Genomic DNA, 18,840 nt, shown 5'->3' with positions numbered 1-18,840 from the left:
CAGCAGACACTGACCAGTGCTAAGGGCCTTCCAGCCTCTCAGAAACCACGCTGTTCTGCTATCCCACAGCTGTGTAACAAATGTTTGTGTAACAAACCAGCATGTACTGCTATCCACTGCCCCTTTCCTTGAAAGGGATTAACGTGCCCCCACAGGGGGACAGTAACCTGTTAGGGAATTCCTCGCTGCTCCTCATGGGAGTGGTGGTGAAAGGTGAAGGTGACGGCAGCATCCCACGCAGCCTTCAGCACGGAGTCCTGCAGCCCCCGCTTGTCAGCGCAGTGCTTCCACTGTGAGAGGTCAGAGGTGCAGTCAGAGCCCTCTGGAGGGGGCCGGACCTGGTGGCCGTTCACGCAGCGACGACACTTGATCCTGGAACAGAGGCAGTGCAAGGTCAGTGCAAGGTTCCTCAGCTTGTTTGGCTTATGGGTTGTTTAAAAATGCAGCCCAGTTACGTCTGGATTGCCTCTCATCTGCAACCCTCTGACTGGACTATCAGACAGCATCAATTACTGCTGTGCTTCATTTAGACTCACAACCAAACTCTGGCATGGGTGAACGAGATGGAAACATTTTGGAAAACCTCTGGTTTGGTTTCTAATGGTGCTGCTCCCTGCGTTTAGCTGTGTAGAAGTGAGCCAGCAGGGCCCAGAGTAAGTTTGAGATGTGTTTCCCTTGAAACGCAAGGAATGTTTAGAGCCAATCCCAAACGAACATCCCTGCTACTAACACATCTTTAGCATCGTGTCAAGCACCATGTCAAACCTCCTGAGCTCAGGAGAGCACGCCCTGCTCCAGACTGCTCCATCCTGGCTCCTGCCACAGCCACTGGGTTGTGCTCAGGCTGTCCAGGAGACGCCGGGTTGAGCAACTGCACAAGGGAAAGGAACAGCAGCAGTCCTGCCAGCAAGGCTTGGTGCCACACAGACAAGACACTTACACAGAGCTAAGCTTCGAGTCAGCTTAAAACTAATCCTCTTCACTTCCTGCTTGAATTAAGTCTTATTAACCTTCCCAGTGAAGCATTTTCCTGCACTGTCATCTTTCTGGTAGCTACACCACCACAGGTCTTGGGGGCTGGGGATACAGAAGGAAGGGCAGACAATGGAGCATAGGATTTTTGCCTGCTCAGAGCAGCACTTGGGTTGGCCTCCTGAGCTCTTAGCAGACAGAAAGCACTGGCAGCAGAATTGGGCAAACCATAAAGAGAAGGAATGGCAAGGAAGGACCGAGCTGGGCTCCACCAACTTGGAACAGTTCTGATCAATCCCTCTTTCTCAGTATTTCACAGCCTCCAAACAAAGGCAGCTAACAAGATAACTTGCTCACTCATCAAGCAAACGCAGCTCTTCTAACATAAAAGTAGGAAGACAGCACGGAACTGCTAATCTCCAGGTGGTTAACAGCTTCAGAAACAGACACTTGAGGCTCTCCCTCTCTGAGCTTCTTCCTGCTGCCTCTAGCAGCACTGATTCAGTAGAATAAAGTGAGGAGTTCTTTGCTGACCCCCTGTGTTACCTCTTATACCACCAGTATACTCACTTGTCATGGGTGTCACTGGTGGTGGTCTCATTCAACGTGAACAGCTCCTTGAGCTCCCCGAGCGAGAAGTGCCTCTCTACATCCTGCTCTTCATCCACCACACAGCTGCTGAGTGCCTTCTTGTGGGTCTGGCGCTGGAATATCTTCTCTTCTATGGTCCCTGTCTACAGAAAAGAAGGTCAGAGTTGAAGCACAGTTGGGATGCTAGGGGAGGAGACGACATTGGGAAGTGTCACAGAGCAAAAGGCAATCAGACATAAGCTGCTGGGACCACTGAGTGCCTTGCCAGACCAGTACGGATGTGAGGCACGTGTTATCAGCTGTACTCTGACCGTGTCCCATGTGGTTACTGATCTAACCCAACTCTGCTTCTCTTGTCTTTCTCTGTGGCTACAGAAGTGGATCCCACTGGGATACAGATGAGGAAGAGGTGGAACTGCCCCTTGTGTCTGGAGCTCACACACTGCACCAGGTGATGTTGATGGGAAGAAAGGGAAAGCGCCTCCTAACAGAGCTGCCAACATACAGAACTTGCACAGCACAAGCCTTCAAGTCATGAAACAACAACCCTGGTGACAGCCCAGGCCACTGAGGTCAAGGCAAAAGTTTGCTCCCCAGTTCCTGCCCAGCCTAAAATTCCTGCGAGCAGCTTTCCTTTCTAGCACTTGCCCAGTTCATCACGAACATCCTTGCCAGAGGAGGCTCAGTAGTATGGGAGCTAGCAGCAGCACTGTTTGGTAGGATCAGTTGGTAAGCTACAGGACAAGACATGGGAGAGCCATGAAATGACTAGCATTGCTTAGCATCGCCTGCTTGGACTGGAGCACTCTCACAGTCAGATGCTCCAGGGGCCAGATGACAAAAACCAAAAAGCAGCAAGAGCTGGCCCTGGGTCAGAAGAGCATCAGCAGTGTTTGCTGATTCACCCACACACAGATCAATCCCACGCTGTGTCTGGAGGGAGATGACTACTTCTAAAGCAGATGTACATGGAAGTCAGTATGTTACATTTTTAAAGCAAAAAATAAGAGGAAAAACATTTGTTTTGCAAGCAAATGTAATACAGAGGTAGGGAGGGGTTAGGTCAGATTTGCAGACACATTTGGTAGTCCTAAAAGCAAAGGAGCTGCCTGCTTCCAGGTGCAACTAGGTCAGAGAAAAAGTAGAACACCATAAGGAAGAAAAGGGCAAAGAACATCTATTTTGTCAAAATAAAATAACTATTCATCAAGGAACACAAGTTCACAGAAGAGGTCATCCTGAACAAGATGAAGTGAAGGTGAATGGAGAGGTAAAGGTGAACGAGGGCATAGAGAAGACTTTTCTGAAGAGTAATCACTACTGACACTCCCATACAAGTTGTTCCAGCAGTGGCATTAAATGTTAGTCTGGGCTGGCACCAAGGACCCCACAGGGAGGAGGTGAGAAGATGAACTCACTGAAAGCAGCCGATAGATGTAGCACATCTTCTTCTGGCCGTCCCGCCACACACGAGCCATGGCCTGTTCATCGTTAGCAGGATTCCAGTCTGGGTCAAACATAACCAGCCTGTTCGCCCCGATCAAATTCAAACCGCAGCCGCCTGCTTTGCTGCTTAGCATGAAGATAAACTCAGGGCTCTGGGGAGAAAGGGAGGCTTGGATTAAACAACAGAGGCAGCTTCACCGTACTCACAGCTCTAAGAACTGGCAGGAGAGCTGCCCACATCTGGCAGGTTCTACTTACTGAGGGGCTGTTGAATCGCTCCACAATCTTCGCTCTCTTTTTAATGGACATGGTGCCATCCAGCCGGACGTATAAATACCTAGAATATACAATGTTTGCTACCATCTGACAGCTGTGACCTTTAGAGCATCCCACTTAGACAAAAATCTTCCCCAAACTGCCTTCTAACAAGGGCCTAGGCTTTAGAAGCTTTTGCATCAGGCTAGAGCTTTTCTGCTGAGTGACCCCAGTAGCAAGAGCACAAGCCACATTAGTTCCAATTCCAGAACATCTGAGGTACGTGACAGGTCAAAAGTTCCTGCTGACAGAAGCTTTAAAAATAGGCAGTTTCTTTTACAGTGTAAGCTTCATGTACAATTTTGCAGGATTAGACAAATGAAACCCAGAGACAAACCTTCTGCTCCTGCAGAGCTTTTCAAATAGGTCCAATGTCTGAGTGTAGTTAGACACTAAAACCACCTTGTCATTACTGGTGCTTTTTGTAACTGCAAGGATGTAGTCCAAAACCAGCATCTTTCCTGGATAAAAAGAAAGAAGAAAGCAAGCTAGAAAAGAAGTTCTAAAATTCCTGACCTTGGAGGGTCACTTGAGAGGACACTACACTCTTCATGGTTGCGTGTTAGGCAGCACATTTGCACTGCTGAGCTCCACAGTACCTGAAAGCTGGGGCTCCACAGATTTGGTGCTGTAGCCAGCAGGGAACAAATCCAAGGCTCCCATAAATCCTTCTTCTTCTTCCACACACTTATCATAAATAAGGGCAGGGTCTAGAAGACAAACAGAGCTCAGAGTCTGTGGAATGCACAGAGACACAAAAAAACACCAGTGTAAAAAAGACAACAAGCCCATTACACCAGTGGAAGAACTCACGATTGCAGAGCTTCTTCAGGGAAGTGATGGAAGAGAGAGATGACACACTGATCTTGCCCTCCTTCAGCTCCTCCACTGGCTTGGCTTGCTTCAGGAAGTTCTTGTAAAGCTCAGCCTGCAGAGGTGTCAGCCTGAAACAGAGTAAGAGCCCTGCAGTCACCCTGTCCCCAAACCAACACCTCTCCTCCTCCATCTACACAGTGGCTTCATTTTAGCTCTAGCACCCCTTTTTAGCTACAGCCCAGACAGCCTAGAACTGCCTCCGATACTGGTGGTGGATTGCTGCTATCTCTGCCCAGAGCTGAGAAAGCAGCTCACAGATACTCAGCGTAGCCCAGGGCTCTGCTCCACACAGCTGCCCAAAGCAGGCCGGTCACCTGGCAAAACCCCCAGCCGTGGGTTGTCCATCCCTGCTTCAGGAATTGCAAATGGTATCAATCTTATTCCCGAGGGAAGCAGTCAGCACAAGCACAGAAATCACTGCTTTTTGCAGCTTTTTAATCCTTCTTGTTGCTCCCTCACTCAGGGCATAAGCTTTCTGGTACCTGCAGCAGACCACCTGCTCTATCTTCACCGGCAGGTATTTGGAGAGAATGTCCGAAGTCCTTCGGATTAAACACCTGCAAAGAAGAAAACAAAGATCAGATGCTTAAGTGACAACAAAATCCTGTTTTATCAGTATTAATCCTCGTGAGCTCAACACAAAGCTTTGACATCTTATCTCTAGAAGTCTGTGACAATCCAACGCATGGCAGAAGCTGGACACCCACCACCCACTAAGCAGCTTCATCAGCCCATACTACAGAAGCCAGGACAGCCCACTACCTCTGCCAGGCTCCCAGCCTCATCAGATTTGGAGGAATCAAGCATAATCACACCTAACAAAGTTCAGTCCCTTAGCAGAGAAGTTCAGCTCTTCCTCAGACTACCAACAGCATTATCAACTTGCATGACACCAGACCAGTGGCATGGACAGCAAACAGGGAAAGGATTTAACCATCGCACAACAGACAGAGCCCAAAGCAGTCAGCTCCTCCGGTAACTCAGTAGCCATCCCCTGCCAAGGTGGATTCGTTGTCTGGCCCACAACACGAGCTCACAGCATATCCTCTAGGGCTCTGGAAATGCCCCATGGAATAGTTCTACCATACTTCAGAAAAGATGGCATGGACTAGAAAAAGTGCTGAACTGAACAACCAGAATTTAAAAAGGGCAGAAACCCAGTTCTGCCAGGAAATATTAAAAATATGATGTTACAAAATCCACAGAAGAAAAGACAGCAGGGATATATCACAGCTCTGAAATCTGTCAAAGGTTGTTAAAGAAAGGAATAATCTGGTCTCCAAACCCATAATCAGTAGGATGAAAAGTCACAGGCTTAAACTGCAGTTAGGAAGATTTAGGTTACACATTAAGAGCATTTTCTAACCGCAAAGACAGTGATGCCCTGGAAAAAGTGTCGTGAGCAATTTGTGAGGTCTCTGGTGCTGAGTGGAAATTAAGTTATGGGATGCTTTAGGTCTACCACCCTCTGCCTTGGTACAACAAGATGGATTAGAAGCCTTCTGCAGGGCATTCCAGCCTATGATTCCACATATCTTTGGATCACTACCTCGTCTGTAAATCCAACCAATTCACCTTGCAATTCACGCATTTCGTTTTCCTTGTTTGTATATTATGATTGTTACACAATAAAGGAAAGGACACAGACCTCAACACAGCTAGGCACAAGCATTCCTGAACACACTTTGACATCCCATTTGGATCAGCTAAAGAAAAAATGCACCTCAAGAAAGAATAAGCTCTTCTCCTAGCCTTTTCTTTCTCTCAAGTCTTCTGCAGGCTGACCCGAGTCAAGGCCATGGCTGTCTCTATAGAGAGGCTATACTGTGTGAAATTCAATTTACCATGACTGTGAGCAGCTAGACTGTATTTGTGATGGGTGCAAAAGCTAAGATTAAAAAAAAGAAAAAAATGATGATGATAGTACCGCTAAGAATTCAGAAGAGTATCTAGTAAGAGAACTGCCAGCAGATGTGGACACACTGGTTGTATTCATCAACATAAAACAAACCAGATTTAAGTACATACTAAAAATCAGACAAGTAAGATTGCATTTTGCTTGACAAAGGTGCTATCTAGGGATCAAAAGGTACGTCTCTGATGCTAGTATCCTAATCCCATTAGCCCTACAGAGCAAACAGCTGTGAAAGTACAAGCTGGACTCTTCTGTGACTTGGGCATCACCAGCAAGCTAAGCAACACTGCACACACTGTCTGCTACTCACAGCTGGGTCAGATGGATCTGCAGGCTGACCCCATCTACACTGTGGTTATGTTAATGCAAACAAAAGTCTGCTACCTGACTGTTCAGGCACCAAGAGAAAACCGAAACATAAGAGCCAAATCATGAGTCAGTATCTGAGTACATTTGCTCAGGGGTGACTGCAGCTAACTGTGCCATTTCAGTGTGCTGCTTTTCAGACTAAAGATACATGTCACGTAGATTCTTAGGCAATAAACACTTGCACAATCACTTACTGAATAGACTTAACTGGCAAGGGAATTTGTTACAGCAACAACTTTAATTTGGGAACGTATCCATGCACCAAGGGTTTATGCAAAAGCTCTGCAAAGAGAAGAGGGATGAAGTTCACCTGTTCACGATGCTGATCAGCTCTTTAAGCCTCTCTTCTCCTTTTTGTCGCTCAGCATCACTCGCATCTGCATCTCTGCCTTTCAAGATGGGTAATTCAAAATGTCTTTTAAATTCCTGTGCAGTCCCTGCACAAACAGAGATGAAAAGGTGACAACTCCTACCAAATAACCTTTGATCAGTACGCCCACAGCGCCAGTTATCATACCATAAAGCATGTGGCCCAGCAGATAAAACAAACTCTTGCCCCATCAGTGCGATTTGGTTTTTGTTCTATCCAGGGAAGATTCAAACAAGGCAGGCGAATCTGTACAACAGCAGATTATTTTCTGTTGTAACAACACTGCACTGCCAAAGCTAATAAAAGTTTAGTTAAACCCAAGTCCCATCAGGCACATACTGATTTGCTCACATTCCAGCTACAGTTTTACTCCCAGAGTTTATCCTTGCAAATAACAGTGCAGACATTACGTGTCTGTTTCAAAATTATTTGTCATCAGTTCCTTGTTACTGCTCACAGGCTGAAAGTGGGAAAGTGACCACTGCATGCATACAGCTCTGACAGCACTACTTAGAGTATTAGCCCCATCTCAGACAGAAAGAAGTGCAAGTACAGGGAGACTAGTTTTGCCCAAAGCACAAGTCAAGGGGCAAAATATTTTATTAAAAAATAAAAAATGAAGCACATGGAAATAACACATGCCACAACATATACTGTATCACCATGCTCTAGTCAATTCAAACTCCTATGCCAGATGGGTACAGGGACAGCAGGAGGAAGCTGTCTTCCAGGCCACCTCTGTACTCAATGCAAAGAACATGTCACATCAAACCCTGTTCTGGACAGAGCCTCCCCCACAAAGGCATCATTCCTGGCCTAGATTGCTACTTTGCTATCGCCTTTGAGCGTTGTGGGGAGTATTGTTACAAGCTGGCTCTTCCAGCTCAGCAACTCCTGCAGTATCTCCAAACACTTATCAGAAACTCCTAGCCTAAGTGGACACATTGGCTGACCAGTATAGCTACTTAAGATCAGCCATGTAGTACTCAGGGTCACGTATCATCTTACCTTAATCATTAATAATCCCTCTCAAACTGTTTGATTCAAATACTTTAAACTGAAACAGAGCTCTAATCACATACAGCCTCTTGACAAGAGGATCTTGACCTAGACTTTTCTAGACTCAAACTGAAGGAGAATTAAGACTCCAATCTGCAGGTGACCTTTCCTCTCACCAATGTCTTGCTTGCTGCTCTCACCAGTAATCAGGGGAGGCCTTGCCAGCAACCTCCTCCTTCCTCATGTCTCACACGTTTGTATTTCTTACCTAGGATGCCGGAATTAACGAAGTGCACCAGGCTGAAATATTCAAGCAAGTCATTCTGAATGGGGGTGCCTGAGATGAGGACTCGCCGAGGTGTGTTTAAGCTGTTGAGAGCCTGGTATGTTTGGTTTTCAGAGTTCTTCAGTCTGTGGCCCTTTGAAAAAAGACAACACAAATGCAACTGATAAATCTAGTGGTCGTGATGGGAAGCAGCTTAAAGACCCTTATCAGGACTGACATGTCATGATTGTTACAATCTGCCTCATAGCTTGTCCCATTCCTGTAACAGAGTAAGTGTTTTACATGTATTCAGCCGTTGTGACACACATCTTTTAAAGGCAAGAGCCTGGTGGGAAACCTGAAGTCACTGTGATGAAACACGGCATTTCCATTACAATATTCCCAGACTAGGGACATCTGAGTCACCCCCAGGTGAAAGCACCTTCCATGACAATGCTGACAGTTGTGAGCTCCGAGAATTGTTTCCCAATCAAAGCCAAGGACACTTCCAGTTACCAGCATCAGGCACTGAACTCTTGGCCTTGCATCATCCAAGGTCAAGATCATCAAGTCGTTCACACCATCTATACTCAGAACTCCCAGGCCTTTGCACCCTAATAAAAGGGGTTCTGCATCAACAGCCAGTAATCCAAATGTGGGCCCCATTTCCCAATCTAAAAAGGGGATGAGGCAGAAAACAAATTGCTCTACACCAGTGTTTCACAGCCTGTGTTCCACGGCCTGGAAGAACTGGGAGGTAAAATGAAAAATTACTTTCAGGAAAAAGAAAAAAAAAAAGGATTAAGAAAGAAAACATCTACAAATACATGAGCAAATTAAAACAAACAAACACGCAGGAGTGGAACAAATCTTTTTCTCTTGCTTTGATTTGAAGTCTGCTTCATTTTCCACAAACTGTTACTGTACATACACTCTGTATGTACACACTTGGAACTGCTGAGGCCTCTGATTCCCAAAGGAATGACAAACAAAGCCCCTGCAAAACCCTACGAGACAGCTAGGAAAAGCAGTTCTATTAGCATCTGAGTGTTTTGATGTAGAACAAAGCCTACGTGGAGAGATGCTTGTTACAGGAGCCAGGTTACTTCAGAGACAAGTATTTATTGGGAACACAGGGAAGATGCAGAGCCAAGGACCTGCATTCCCAGCAACCCAGCTGCTGGCCTGCCCCAGGGGCACAGTGAGGCGGAGGCAGTCACAGAGTCAGTGCCTAAAAGGCAGATGCAAGCTGTCTTAGTCCTGAGGACACTGTACATTCCTCACAGCAGTTCCAGCACATACAGAACCAAACCACCGGGTGGCACCACTTTGTAACAAATCTCTAACAGGCCACAGAGAGAAGAGAGTTGGCTGAGGGCCCCAGCTTTATCGTCTCAGGGAGGCAGAGGGCATTTGCTTTTCTTCAGAATCTCGTTGCCCCTCACTAACTGTAAGCATAAATACGTAATGACAGAGGAAAAAACAACTCCATTTCAGCCATATGAAAACACAGCTTGAGGACTCAGGCTTGGCATAGCTGGAGCCAGCAGCCAGCAAGCAGGGAGTCAGGCAAGGTCTGCTTGTTCTTGAACAAGCAGCACCTGAGGTACCTCCCAGATCTCCTCCCTCTGCTGCAAGCAGTAGGCTCCACAGAGGGGAAAAGAGTCCTGCCATGGGGGAACCCTTCAAACTCCCCCACAAGCACAGAAACAAGCCTTCTGAGCTTGTGACTCCAAAGAGCAGGGCACTCCTACTCCCCCTATGCCAAGGGAACCTTGGGAAACAGGACTGCTGGTTAACTGGCTCTCCTCAGGTCCTGACCCTAATTCCATGAGCTGTCTGTTGTCCCCTGGAGAAGCACAACAGCACCTTATTACCCCGTCCTCAGCAGGATTCAAGCCTGGACAAAGAGCCTTAGAATATAGAGATTTGGGATGTTACAGCTAGAGCAGCAAAGCGGCCTAGCAGTCAGGGAGTAGGGAAAAGGGTGAATAAAACCTGGGTTCAACAACTGACTTGATGCACGGCCCTCAATCTGAGCAAAAGTGACCGTGACAGATACCTTCCTCCACATCACAACTTGAGACTGCCAGACAAGGGGCTGAGGGCAGCCAATATGACACACAAAAGCATGCTGAAACCATTTACCTCAGGAGTCTCCAGCCCAACTTCTTGCTCAAAACATAGCCAAGTTAAAAATTAGTGGGTAGAACATAAAGCTCAATCACATCCCACCTTTTCAGAAGCAAGATTTGTCCTAATCTCAAGAAAACATCAGGAATGTGTTCTCCTTAGAAACTCCCCCATACCTCATCACATATGACCAGCCCAACACTGCCCTTCTGTAGGGCCTCAGCATGAAGTCGAAAGGTCTCATAGGAGATGATCAGGATGGGTGAAGGCACTCGCACACCACGCTGGTTCATAAAGCCAACTGTGAGTGGAAAGGGAGAAAAGGAGAAAGGATTAAAACAGAAAAAGGGTCCAAACTCTGCAGTCAAAATCAATCCTTTTGCACTAAAAAACTAGGAAAACCTTTCCATTTGTTTCAATGCTGCTGGACCCTGACAAAGAGCTGGTTCCTCTGTAGGCATCCTTTCCACCCACATATAGCAATGACACTTCCCCCATAACTGCTCCCATTTCCAACCCCTTCCCACCTCTGCCCAGTCCTGTCCTAGATTCTGTCTGGAGCAAAGACAACACACAGGAACTGCCCTGTCTTAATCACACGGCTGGACTTGGGTTATTGCAAAAGAGCAAGCATTATCAAACAGGCAGTGACCCTATCTAAACATGGTACAAGGAAATTTTCATCAGTCTCCAGAGCTCTACTGACAGCTCACAGCTGCTGTAGGCTTCTTCCAACAGAAGATTTTGACCTAAGCCAGCCAACCACACCATTTGTAAACATTTCTGTACCTAGTTTGTGGTCAATTTCTTCTTTGGAGCCTCCGTCAATGGCCAGTGGCTGGATCCTTCCCCCCAGCCATTTCTCTACTTCATTGTACCAGTTTCTGACCAGGCTGGAGGGAGACACCACCATGGCTTTCTCAATTTCAGGCTTGCAGTCTGGACTCTGCCGGAGAAGCGTCCACATGAGAGTGATGCACTGCAGGGTTTTGCCCAGCCCCATCTCGTCTGCCATGATACAGCCATGACTCCCAGGGATCCGCCGGCTCGTCACGCACTCCCAGAGGAATTTCACTCCCTGCCATGAAATTGTTCTGTTAGAGCAGGACGGGGACAGCCACAGAATGACAACTTCATTACAGCTTTATTACTGCATTGCACAGGACTGATATTACAGCAAACAACGTATCCGTGTAGCACGTCCCAGGGGATGTACAGCACTCTAATGAGACAGAGGGAAATCACCCAAGACACAGCTAAAATTCAGCCCCACCTGGTCTGAGGAAACGTTACTGCTGCTGACAATTCGTAACATGCACACAATTTCAGTACGTTTTTACTGTGTAGTTATAACTAGCTCCCTAACTTGAATTCCCCAACATTTCTACCCTTGGCCAGGCTAGCTAGGCCCAGGCCATCAGCTAACCTGCATCAATGAACGCAAATATATGTTAAGCATCTTAACAGCACCCAATGGAGCGCCCAGTCTTGTTTCTACTCCCTGATTAACTCTCAGAATACCCTCAGCAACCCTCAAGCCTTCTGCCTAGAAGCACGGAACCACTATGACTCACCTTGGGACTCAAAGTCCAAAGCAGATTTAGCTTCAGAGAAGGAACAGAGCTGAGGTTATAGCTCATGTCACGTGGTAGAAGAGCTCAGCCCGTTTGCTAGGCTTTGACACATAACCAGGACAGATAAAAGGGGAAAAAAAAAAAAAAAAAAAGACTCTGCAAAGTGTTCTATCATGTGATGATAGAGAATTAAAGAAAACCTGGGGCATTGTCCTGGCAATGAGCAAGCTCCCTGCGCTGTCAACTGAGCAGGGAGTGACAGACAACTTCAACACACCGACAAATTCACGCCTGTACTTTCGACTGTTCGGGACCAGAAGACAGACCACTTGCAAGTCACTTTCTTCCTTTCTCAGGCTCTTAAGAACATTGAAGCTTATTAAGTAATTGTTCAACTGGTTCAAATATACTGCTGACCAAAAAAATGGAAAAAATTGGCTGGGGAACCAGTTCAGTAACCTCCCAGCAACAAGGCAAATTACTTGACAAGGAGCAAAGCTGTACCACAGGCTGGGAACATCAGCTGAAAAAGCAGCACAGGAATCTCAGCAGGCAACGACTGATCAGTCGGACTAGAACAGAGTCTGCTTTTTGAGCAGCTGTCAAAAAACAGACAATGCGCTTAGGACACCAACGTAACTATCAGTACCTGACAAAAAAGCCAGCAGGCAGGATCTTACCCAAACAGAGTGCCTCCAGCTATATAGCCAAAGGCCAGCATTATGATGGGTCATGGGTTCAGCACCAACTCTGAGACAAAAGAACAACCCAGGAGCAGCCTACAGCGCTCTCAGAGCCATCTGAAGATCTCCCATGCAGGGAGACAACAGGCTTGACCTGCTTAGCCTGAAGATCAGCAATAACAGCTTCCACCAGTGCTGCCTCTAGGCTTAAAGGATATTATACTGCATCTGTGATGAATCTCAAACTCTGCAGATATCTACACTAGATATTTGGGGATTAGCTTTAGCTTCAATATTGTGATGTTCCACATTTTATGGCATAAGATGTTTTTAAGCGCTCTCCACCTGTAAATTCCAAGTCTCCCTAGGTCACTGATGGCTCACAAGCACAAAGGACACACAGGACTGTTGTAACACTCCCAGCACAGCCTCTTGCATAATGCAGGACACAATATTTACACCATACAGGCCTCTAAGATGATGGTTAAAACAAGCATTTCACTTTGTTTTTGTAACAGACTAAAGTCTGTTGTCCCACGCTGCTAGTTTGTGAGGGCTGTGCAGACCTCACAGTTGGTGAGCAACAATTACAGCAGAGGGACTACAGCTTTCAGAAATGCACCAAGTCCTCCAGCCATACTCTCATGTCCTGGTAGAAAACTTACTTCTCTCTGATGAGGCCGTAAAACACGGCTGAGGACAGGATCCACCACAACATGGACAGGTACTTTGTCCCTGCAGGAGAGAGTCAAGAAAGATGACAGTATGATTACTTCACTCGGCACAGCATGTGTTTAGGTTTTGTTTTTTCTTTAAGTCTCACTGCTATTCTGAGGACTCCTCAGTGGCATAAAGGAAACAACTACCAAAGAAAGTGAAAAAAGGATGAATTCAGTTTTGAGAACAGAGTTGCACAGGCCTCATCTACTATCTAAAGTGTCCGTACCCTAGAACAAGGGCAGAACATTATTCAGAAAGGCATTTAAAAGTCATTATTTTTTTCCTTGTCTCAATAAGAATACTGTAATTGCATTACTGGAGAGACCAAATCAGGGAACACCCCCTTCTGTCTACAAATATCCCAGCTGACAGCCTTTTAAAAGTTACAATGGCACAGAAGGAACTATGGCAGAATAAAAACCATTAGGCAGCCTAACATCTGACTGTCAGCCATCTCCTTTTTGCTGTCTCCATACACTGATGTTTCCTGAGCCACAAGATTTTCTAAACAGCTTCTACATGTGTGCACCTGCATTCCCTGCAACAGGTTTTAATTTTTGATGAGTGGGAGATCAAACAGGCTGTGGAAGAAGGGAAACAATCTGGCATGGGTGTATGCCTTCCTTTGACTGTTGCCATACCTGAAGCAACTCAGAGGGAGAATACTTGGAACCCAGCTTGCCTCGATGTCCAGATCCCAGCTCAGACAAAAACAGGAAGAAAGCACGCAAACCTACATGTGCAAAGAGGTCAGAGCTAAAGCGTTTGCACAGGTGATGACTCACTTGTCTATTTTCAGCTGTTCGTGGGCACTCAGCGGTGGGGGCTCATACAGAACCAGAGCTCCTTCCTCAAAAGGGTCATGGAGAGGACTCCTCAGCCCTGCCCGTTTGATGCCCAGTGCCCGCAAGCCCGTTGGCCCTGAAAGCAAACAAAGGCACAACTCAAAGAACAACTTCTTCCAGAAGAAAGCAGAGCCTCAAAGAAGTGTCTGATTAAGCTTGGAAACGGTGGATTAACTGGGTGCAGTGCTAAAGTGGAGAAGACAACTGCTGCAGACAGCAAATCCACGAGGGCACTTTTTGACAGTACTCTGCCTGCACATAGCAGGTAGCTCTGCAAAGATGCAGAGGCGAAGATCAGCAGTGGCACTGCCCACACTGGGTGCAGCAGATGCCAGCTATGCTGGCATACAATAGGACAAAGTAACTTGCAAGGTGACTGACACTGTCACACCAGATCAGAGCCACAAATAGGCACAATGCTTCCCTCTGGGCACCACAGATGCTCCTAGTACTTAAAGGTGGCTGTTTCTCTTTTTTGAAAGACTAGCAGGATTCAAGCTTCAGCAGCTCAAAAAATACGTTTCCATGTACTTTGTATGTACTGGGACAGAGCCTCTTTTTGTATCCTCTAATCCAAGCTCAGCAAGAGCTTTATCTTTTGCACAATGTCAAGAAGAAACTTAGACATTAAGAAGTTCTACAGTGTTACAGTTAGAACCATACTGCTGTTACGTAAGCAAGGATATTATTTTACTCTCCGCTGAGCAATAGCAGATGTTTGGCATTGTAGCCAATCTCTCAGAAAAGTTAAAAAAAAATAAAATAAAATAGGAGGAGTCCATTTTCCTAGTGTTATATTTTGATTGTAGTTTTGGAATTGAGATTAACATAGAAAGAACACAGACAAATCACTTCTCCTGTCGAAATTCAGCTCAAAGACATCTGAGACAATTATGCTCCCAGGATTGATTTTGCTTGGGAAAGAATCAAGCGGAATCAATTCCCCTACTGCTTGCAAAATGGGAGCGTATCACAAGTTGAGACAACGATGCCTCCACATCAAGAAAGAGTAAAGGAAGCAATCTCCACTCCCAGTTAAGAGAGGAAGCCAACAGTCACAGAAATCAGCTTTTACAGTTATAGGTCCACTACAGTCTCCTGATAATTCTGCTTTTCCTACAAGCTAAGAACTATGTCAAACAAACTCTTCCAGGGCCGCTCATTTAATATGCAGCCTGGCTGAACATGCCTCCAGACATATTTTATAACTAACGTGTGAGTGAAACTGACTGACCCATCTTTCAAAATTTCAGCTGGATAGCGAAGGGAAAGAAGGGGTCAAGAAAAGCTCCTTTTGTTTCTGAGATCTTCCAATCCCTGATTCAAAACCAGCTGAGGCTTTCAAGTTCAAAACTACCCTTGCTTTGAAGATCACCTTGAGACTCAGCACACCAAGCAAAGTTGAAAGAACTTTCTTTTTCACCCTAGCCTTCTGTCTGTTTGTACCATCAGGGTATTATTTAGGTGATAAATTTCCATGGATTAGAATTCATCTTGCTTTTGTATTTGCAGTGTGGCATACAACCTCTTGGCACTACATCAAATACATAACCATAAGAATACAAAATCCAGTTCTGAAATGCAGGATTATCCAAACTAAACACAAGTAAGAAATACGAAGACTTTGTTAATACTGGTGTATTTTTCTTTTGGAGTTAACTCAGAGTTTTTGGAACACATGCATCATTCCAAACGAAAAAGAAACACCCACACAGTAATCCCCACAGACATATTTGACAGGCCAGAGCATTACCTATTTTACTGGAGTGAGAGAACACAGACAATCCTTATACCTCCTCATCTTACCTTTATAATTTGGAATGGGGATTCTGAAGGGTTTGGATAAAATGCTGCGGATAAAAGCCTCCTAAGAATTCAAAAAGAAAACATGCTTCAGAAGTTTGAAATCAGAGATTGGTCAAGACAGCAAGCCCAAAATGTTTTTTGAGAACTCAGTTTTGCCAAGTGTTGAGAGTCCCTCTACTCAATCTTCTCAAGCTCCAACCCCAACTATTTTCAAAAATATCCAAAAGGAAGAAAGTAACAGAACAGCACAACTTCTCCACCAGCACCTCCGCTTCTCAAAGCTGTTTTCCTTTTGGTTATCCAACACATGAAACTGACTTTCTTGACTCCGTCTTCTTAAATCCACTGGCATTACTCACTTCTTTAAATCCTCCCTAACCTCAGTAATGCAGTCAGGCAATTCACACCTGCAAAGGGGCTGCGTTCCATCAGTGAAAGCCCAGAGAGCACAGAGCAAGCAGACAGCACCTGAGACGTGCGCGTGGAAAGCCAGCCACGTATCTCAGCACAGTCCTTCACCAAGGCCCTACAGAACTCTTATTCAAGTTTTCCAGTGTAGTAAGTACCCCCACCACATCTCCTTTAGCACGTCATGAATGGAACAAGCAAAAGGTCCCTCCTAAAAGCCATGCAGAGCTTCTGTAACACCTCTGAATGTTACATATAATTGGGATTATATGGGTCCATGGAAGTCCCTGTGCTCCCCATACACAACCCAGGCCAGCAGCACACCCACTCACATGCTGACTGCTATCCATGCAGCGGGGCCCGTTGGTCAACTGAGCCAGGGGCTTACGGAAGGGCGACCTGTAGCATTCCCTGCTCTCCGTCTCACTGCCAGCCTTCCTTCTCTTCTGAGCCTGAAAAAAACAAAAACAAGACAAAACTTGAGGGGCGTCTGGCAAGACAGATGTGCCACTGTCACGCTCGGTGAGCGCCCAACCACACAGAAACCCCACAGCTGGCTGAGCTGACCCCATCGCCACCGCTCACCTCAGCTGCCAACGGACAGCACCAGGGTCACCAGACCCTACAGACAAGGCTGTGACCCCCTCCTCATCACAAGACAGCCCCCAGACCCCACAAAAGCCCCCCCCAAACCCCACAAAAGGCAACTTTGCCCATACCAAGCCCCACCCCACAGCCCCCCGAGGCTCCCCCACGACCAGCAGGCGCCCCCCCTGACTGAAACCCGCCCCAAATCCGCCCGGCTCCGCCACCTTTCCCTCACACAGCGGGGGGAAGGCGACCCCTGAGGGGAAGGGTTGGGGGGGGGGGGGGGGTCGCCCCTCACTCACCGCCGGCGGGGCCGGCTGCCAGCCTTCCTCCTCCTCATCATCCTCGCCGCCCGCCTTCCTCTTGGCCAGCTGGCTGGGGGCCAGGCTCCTGCGCTGCAAGAGAGGGGCAGGGGGTGAATCGTGAGGGGGGCGCCGGGGCTGTGGTGGCCGCGCTCCCCCTCCTCCATCCCCCCCCCCCCCCCCCCCCCACTCACCATCGCCTCACGGAGAGGGGGGGAAGGGGGGGGGGCGCGGAGCGTTGGGCGCGCGCCGTCCCCGAGGCGGGAAAAGCGCGGGCGCGCTGTGGCACCGCCCCCGCCCCCGGCAGGGCGCTAGGCGCGGCCGAGCGAGCGCCGAGCGGCATCGAGCAGCTCGGTGTGCTATGGGGGGGGGGCTGCTGACAGACAGACAGACAGACTGACTGACAGACAGACTGGCCAAGGAGGGCTGGGGAGGGGCGGCTGCCCTCCCTTTATAACCCTGTTGAGAAATAAAGTGCCGATTCCGCGCCGTTTCGTCTCTTAGTTGTCCTTCTGGCCATGCAGGAGAGACCAGGCTCTGTGAAATGAGCCGAATTTTGTTGTTGTTTTGAAGCATAAGAGCAAAAAGCCAAATTTGCTCTGTAATTCAGTTAGTCAGCTGTAGGCAGGGCCACCACCACCCTGTGCAGGAAATCCCACCTGGAGCAAAACATGGCCTTCAGGGCAGTCTAACAAACATTTAAACAGGTAACACACCCTCAGCATAGCTCTTAGAAGAAATTTGTCTTTCCTTCCTCCTCCTAAGATGAAAAGGAAAAGAGGGGAGAAGGATGATTTCCCATTTATTGATTGTTTCACTGGTAAACTTGAGAAATAAATACAAAAACTTTGGTCACGGTTGCACAGCTGACCTTAAATATCAAGAAACACAAGAAGTCCCTTTGGTAGTATCCCCACTTCACATTACCTAATAAACTGAATAGAAAAATAGTAAATATCTATGTGAATACATTTATTCACCCTTAAGGCATGGACCATAAAGCAAAGCAGATATAAAACAAAGCTAAATTCTTGCAGCTCCAGGACATCTGAGGTGGAGGAGGGCAAGGACTGCCTGCAGCCATTTACACCAGCTGAAGATCTGGTACCTTGATTTAAAAGAAAAAAAAAAAAAAGTTCAAAACCATTTGTCAGTATTTATTCCAGAAGTGCTTTCAGAGCTCAGTGACAAATGTTAGATGTTGCAATTATTGTTTCGCTGGGCAGAGAGTGGTTCTATAGGAAGGTAATGGCTATTTTTCCTGGCATGAATAATATTCACATTAATCGCCTTCCTCACTGTGGCTTAGGGAGCAATTCTGCCTTGTGCTTTTTGCCTGCTATGGGAACAGACACATTTTCTGGCCTAGGCAGTATGGATCAATAATAAGAGAAAGGGGAGGCAAAACGCTCTTGCCTGCTCTGTGTAGAGAACTGCTACAGCAGCAAGAAAGGTCTCAGCCATCCTACATCCAGCACTGAACAGCTGAGTCCTATGATGGCTTTTCTTTGCTAACCATTCATGGAAAGGCCCAGAGGGAAATCTGGGGAGATGCTAACATCTGAGCACAGTGGTAGGCTCACTCATAAGGGAGCCACACCACAAGCCTGGAGCAAGGCGGGCAGGTGTGTGGGACAAGCCCTTATGCTGGGTACAAACACTC

At 47.0% G+C, this 18,840-nt stretch overlaps 1 protein-coding gene across 3 annotated transcripts; it reads right to left on the bottom strand.

Moving 5' to 3' along the window:
- Positions 1-161: 161 nt before the first annotated feature.
- Positions 162-17,265, bottom strand: RAD54L (RAD54 like). Of its 3 annotated transcripts, XM_082765687.1 has the most exons (17): positions 17,178-17,265; positions 16,620-16,739; positions 15,880-15,940; positions 14,014-14,149; positions 13,174-13,243; positions 11,041-11,329; positions 10,428-10,552; positions 8,122-8,272; positions 6,795-6,921; positions 4,683-4,757; positions 4,138-4,268; positions 3,924-4,034; positions 3,662-3,785; positions 3,268-3,346; positions 2,982-3,161; positions 1,543-1,706; positions 162-372 (listed from the first exon to the last, which is right to left on the bottom strand). In XM_082765687.1, exons 2-17 carry the CDS (start codon positions 16,635-16,637, stop codon positions 171-173), a joined length of 2,043 nt encoding a protein of 680 aa, XP_082621813.1. In that variant the 5' UTR covers positions 16,638-16,739; positions 17,178-17,265; the 3' UTR covers positions 162-170. The 3 variants fall into 3 exon arrangements, with proteins under 3 accessions (XP_082621813.1, XP_082621814.1, XP_082621815.1); XM_082765689.1 differs by lacking the exon at positions 162-372 and having other exon boundaries at positions 1,568-1,702; XM_082765688.1 differs by lacking the exons at positions 14,014-14,149; positions 15,880-15,940; positions 16,620-16,739; positions 17,178-17,265 and adding an exon at positions 13,870-13,934.
- Between the last annotated feature and the right edge of the window lie 1,575 nt (positions 17,266-18,840).

The sequence above is a fragment of the Aythya marila genome, assembly GCF_965140915.1.
Source record: "Aythya marila genome assembly, chromosome: 8".
Lineage (NCBI taxonomy): Eukaryota > Metazoa > Chordata > Aves > Anseriformes > Anatidae > Aythya > Aythya marila.
Note: the sequence above shows the minus strand (reverse complement) of the source record. Positions and strands in the feature narration are given on the sequence as shown.

Excerpts from the sequence above, each read along its gene's own strand:
- RAD54L (XM_082765687.1), bottom strand. Across the intron at positions 8,273-10,427 it reads GGCTGGTCATATGTGATGAG|GGCCACAGACTGAAGAACTC; the intron begins GTATGGGGGAGT and ends CTTTTTTCAAAG. Across the intron at positions 4,758-6,794 it reads CTGATCAGCATCGTGAACAG|GTGTTTAATCCGAAGGACTT; the intron begins GTGAACTTCATC and ends TCTTCTTTGCAG.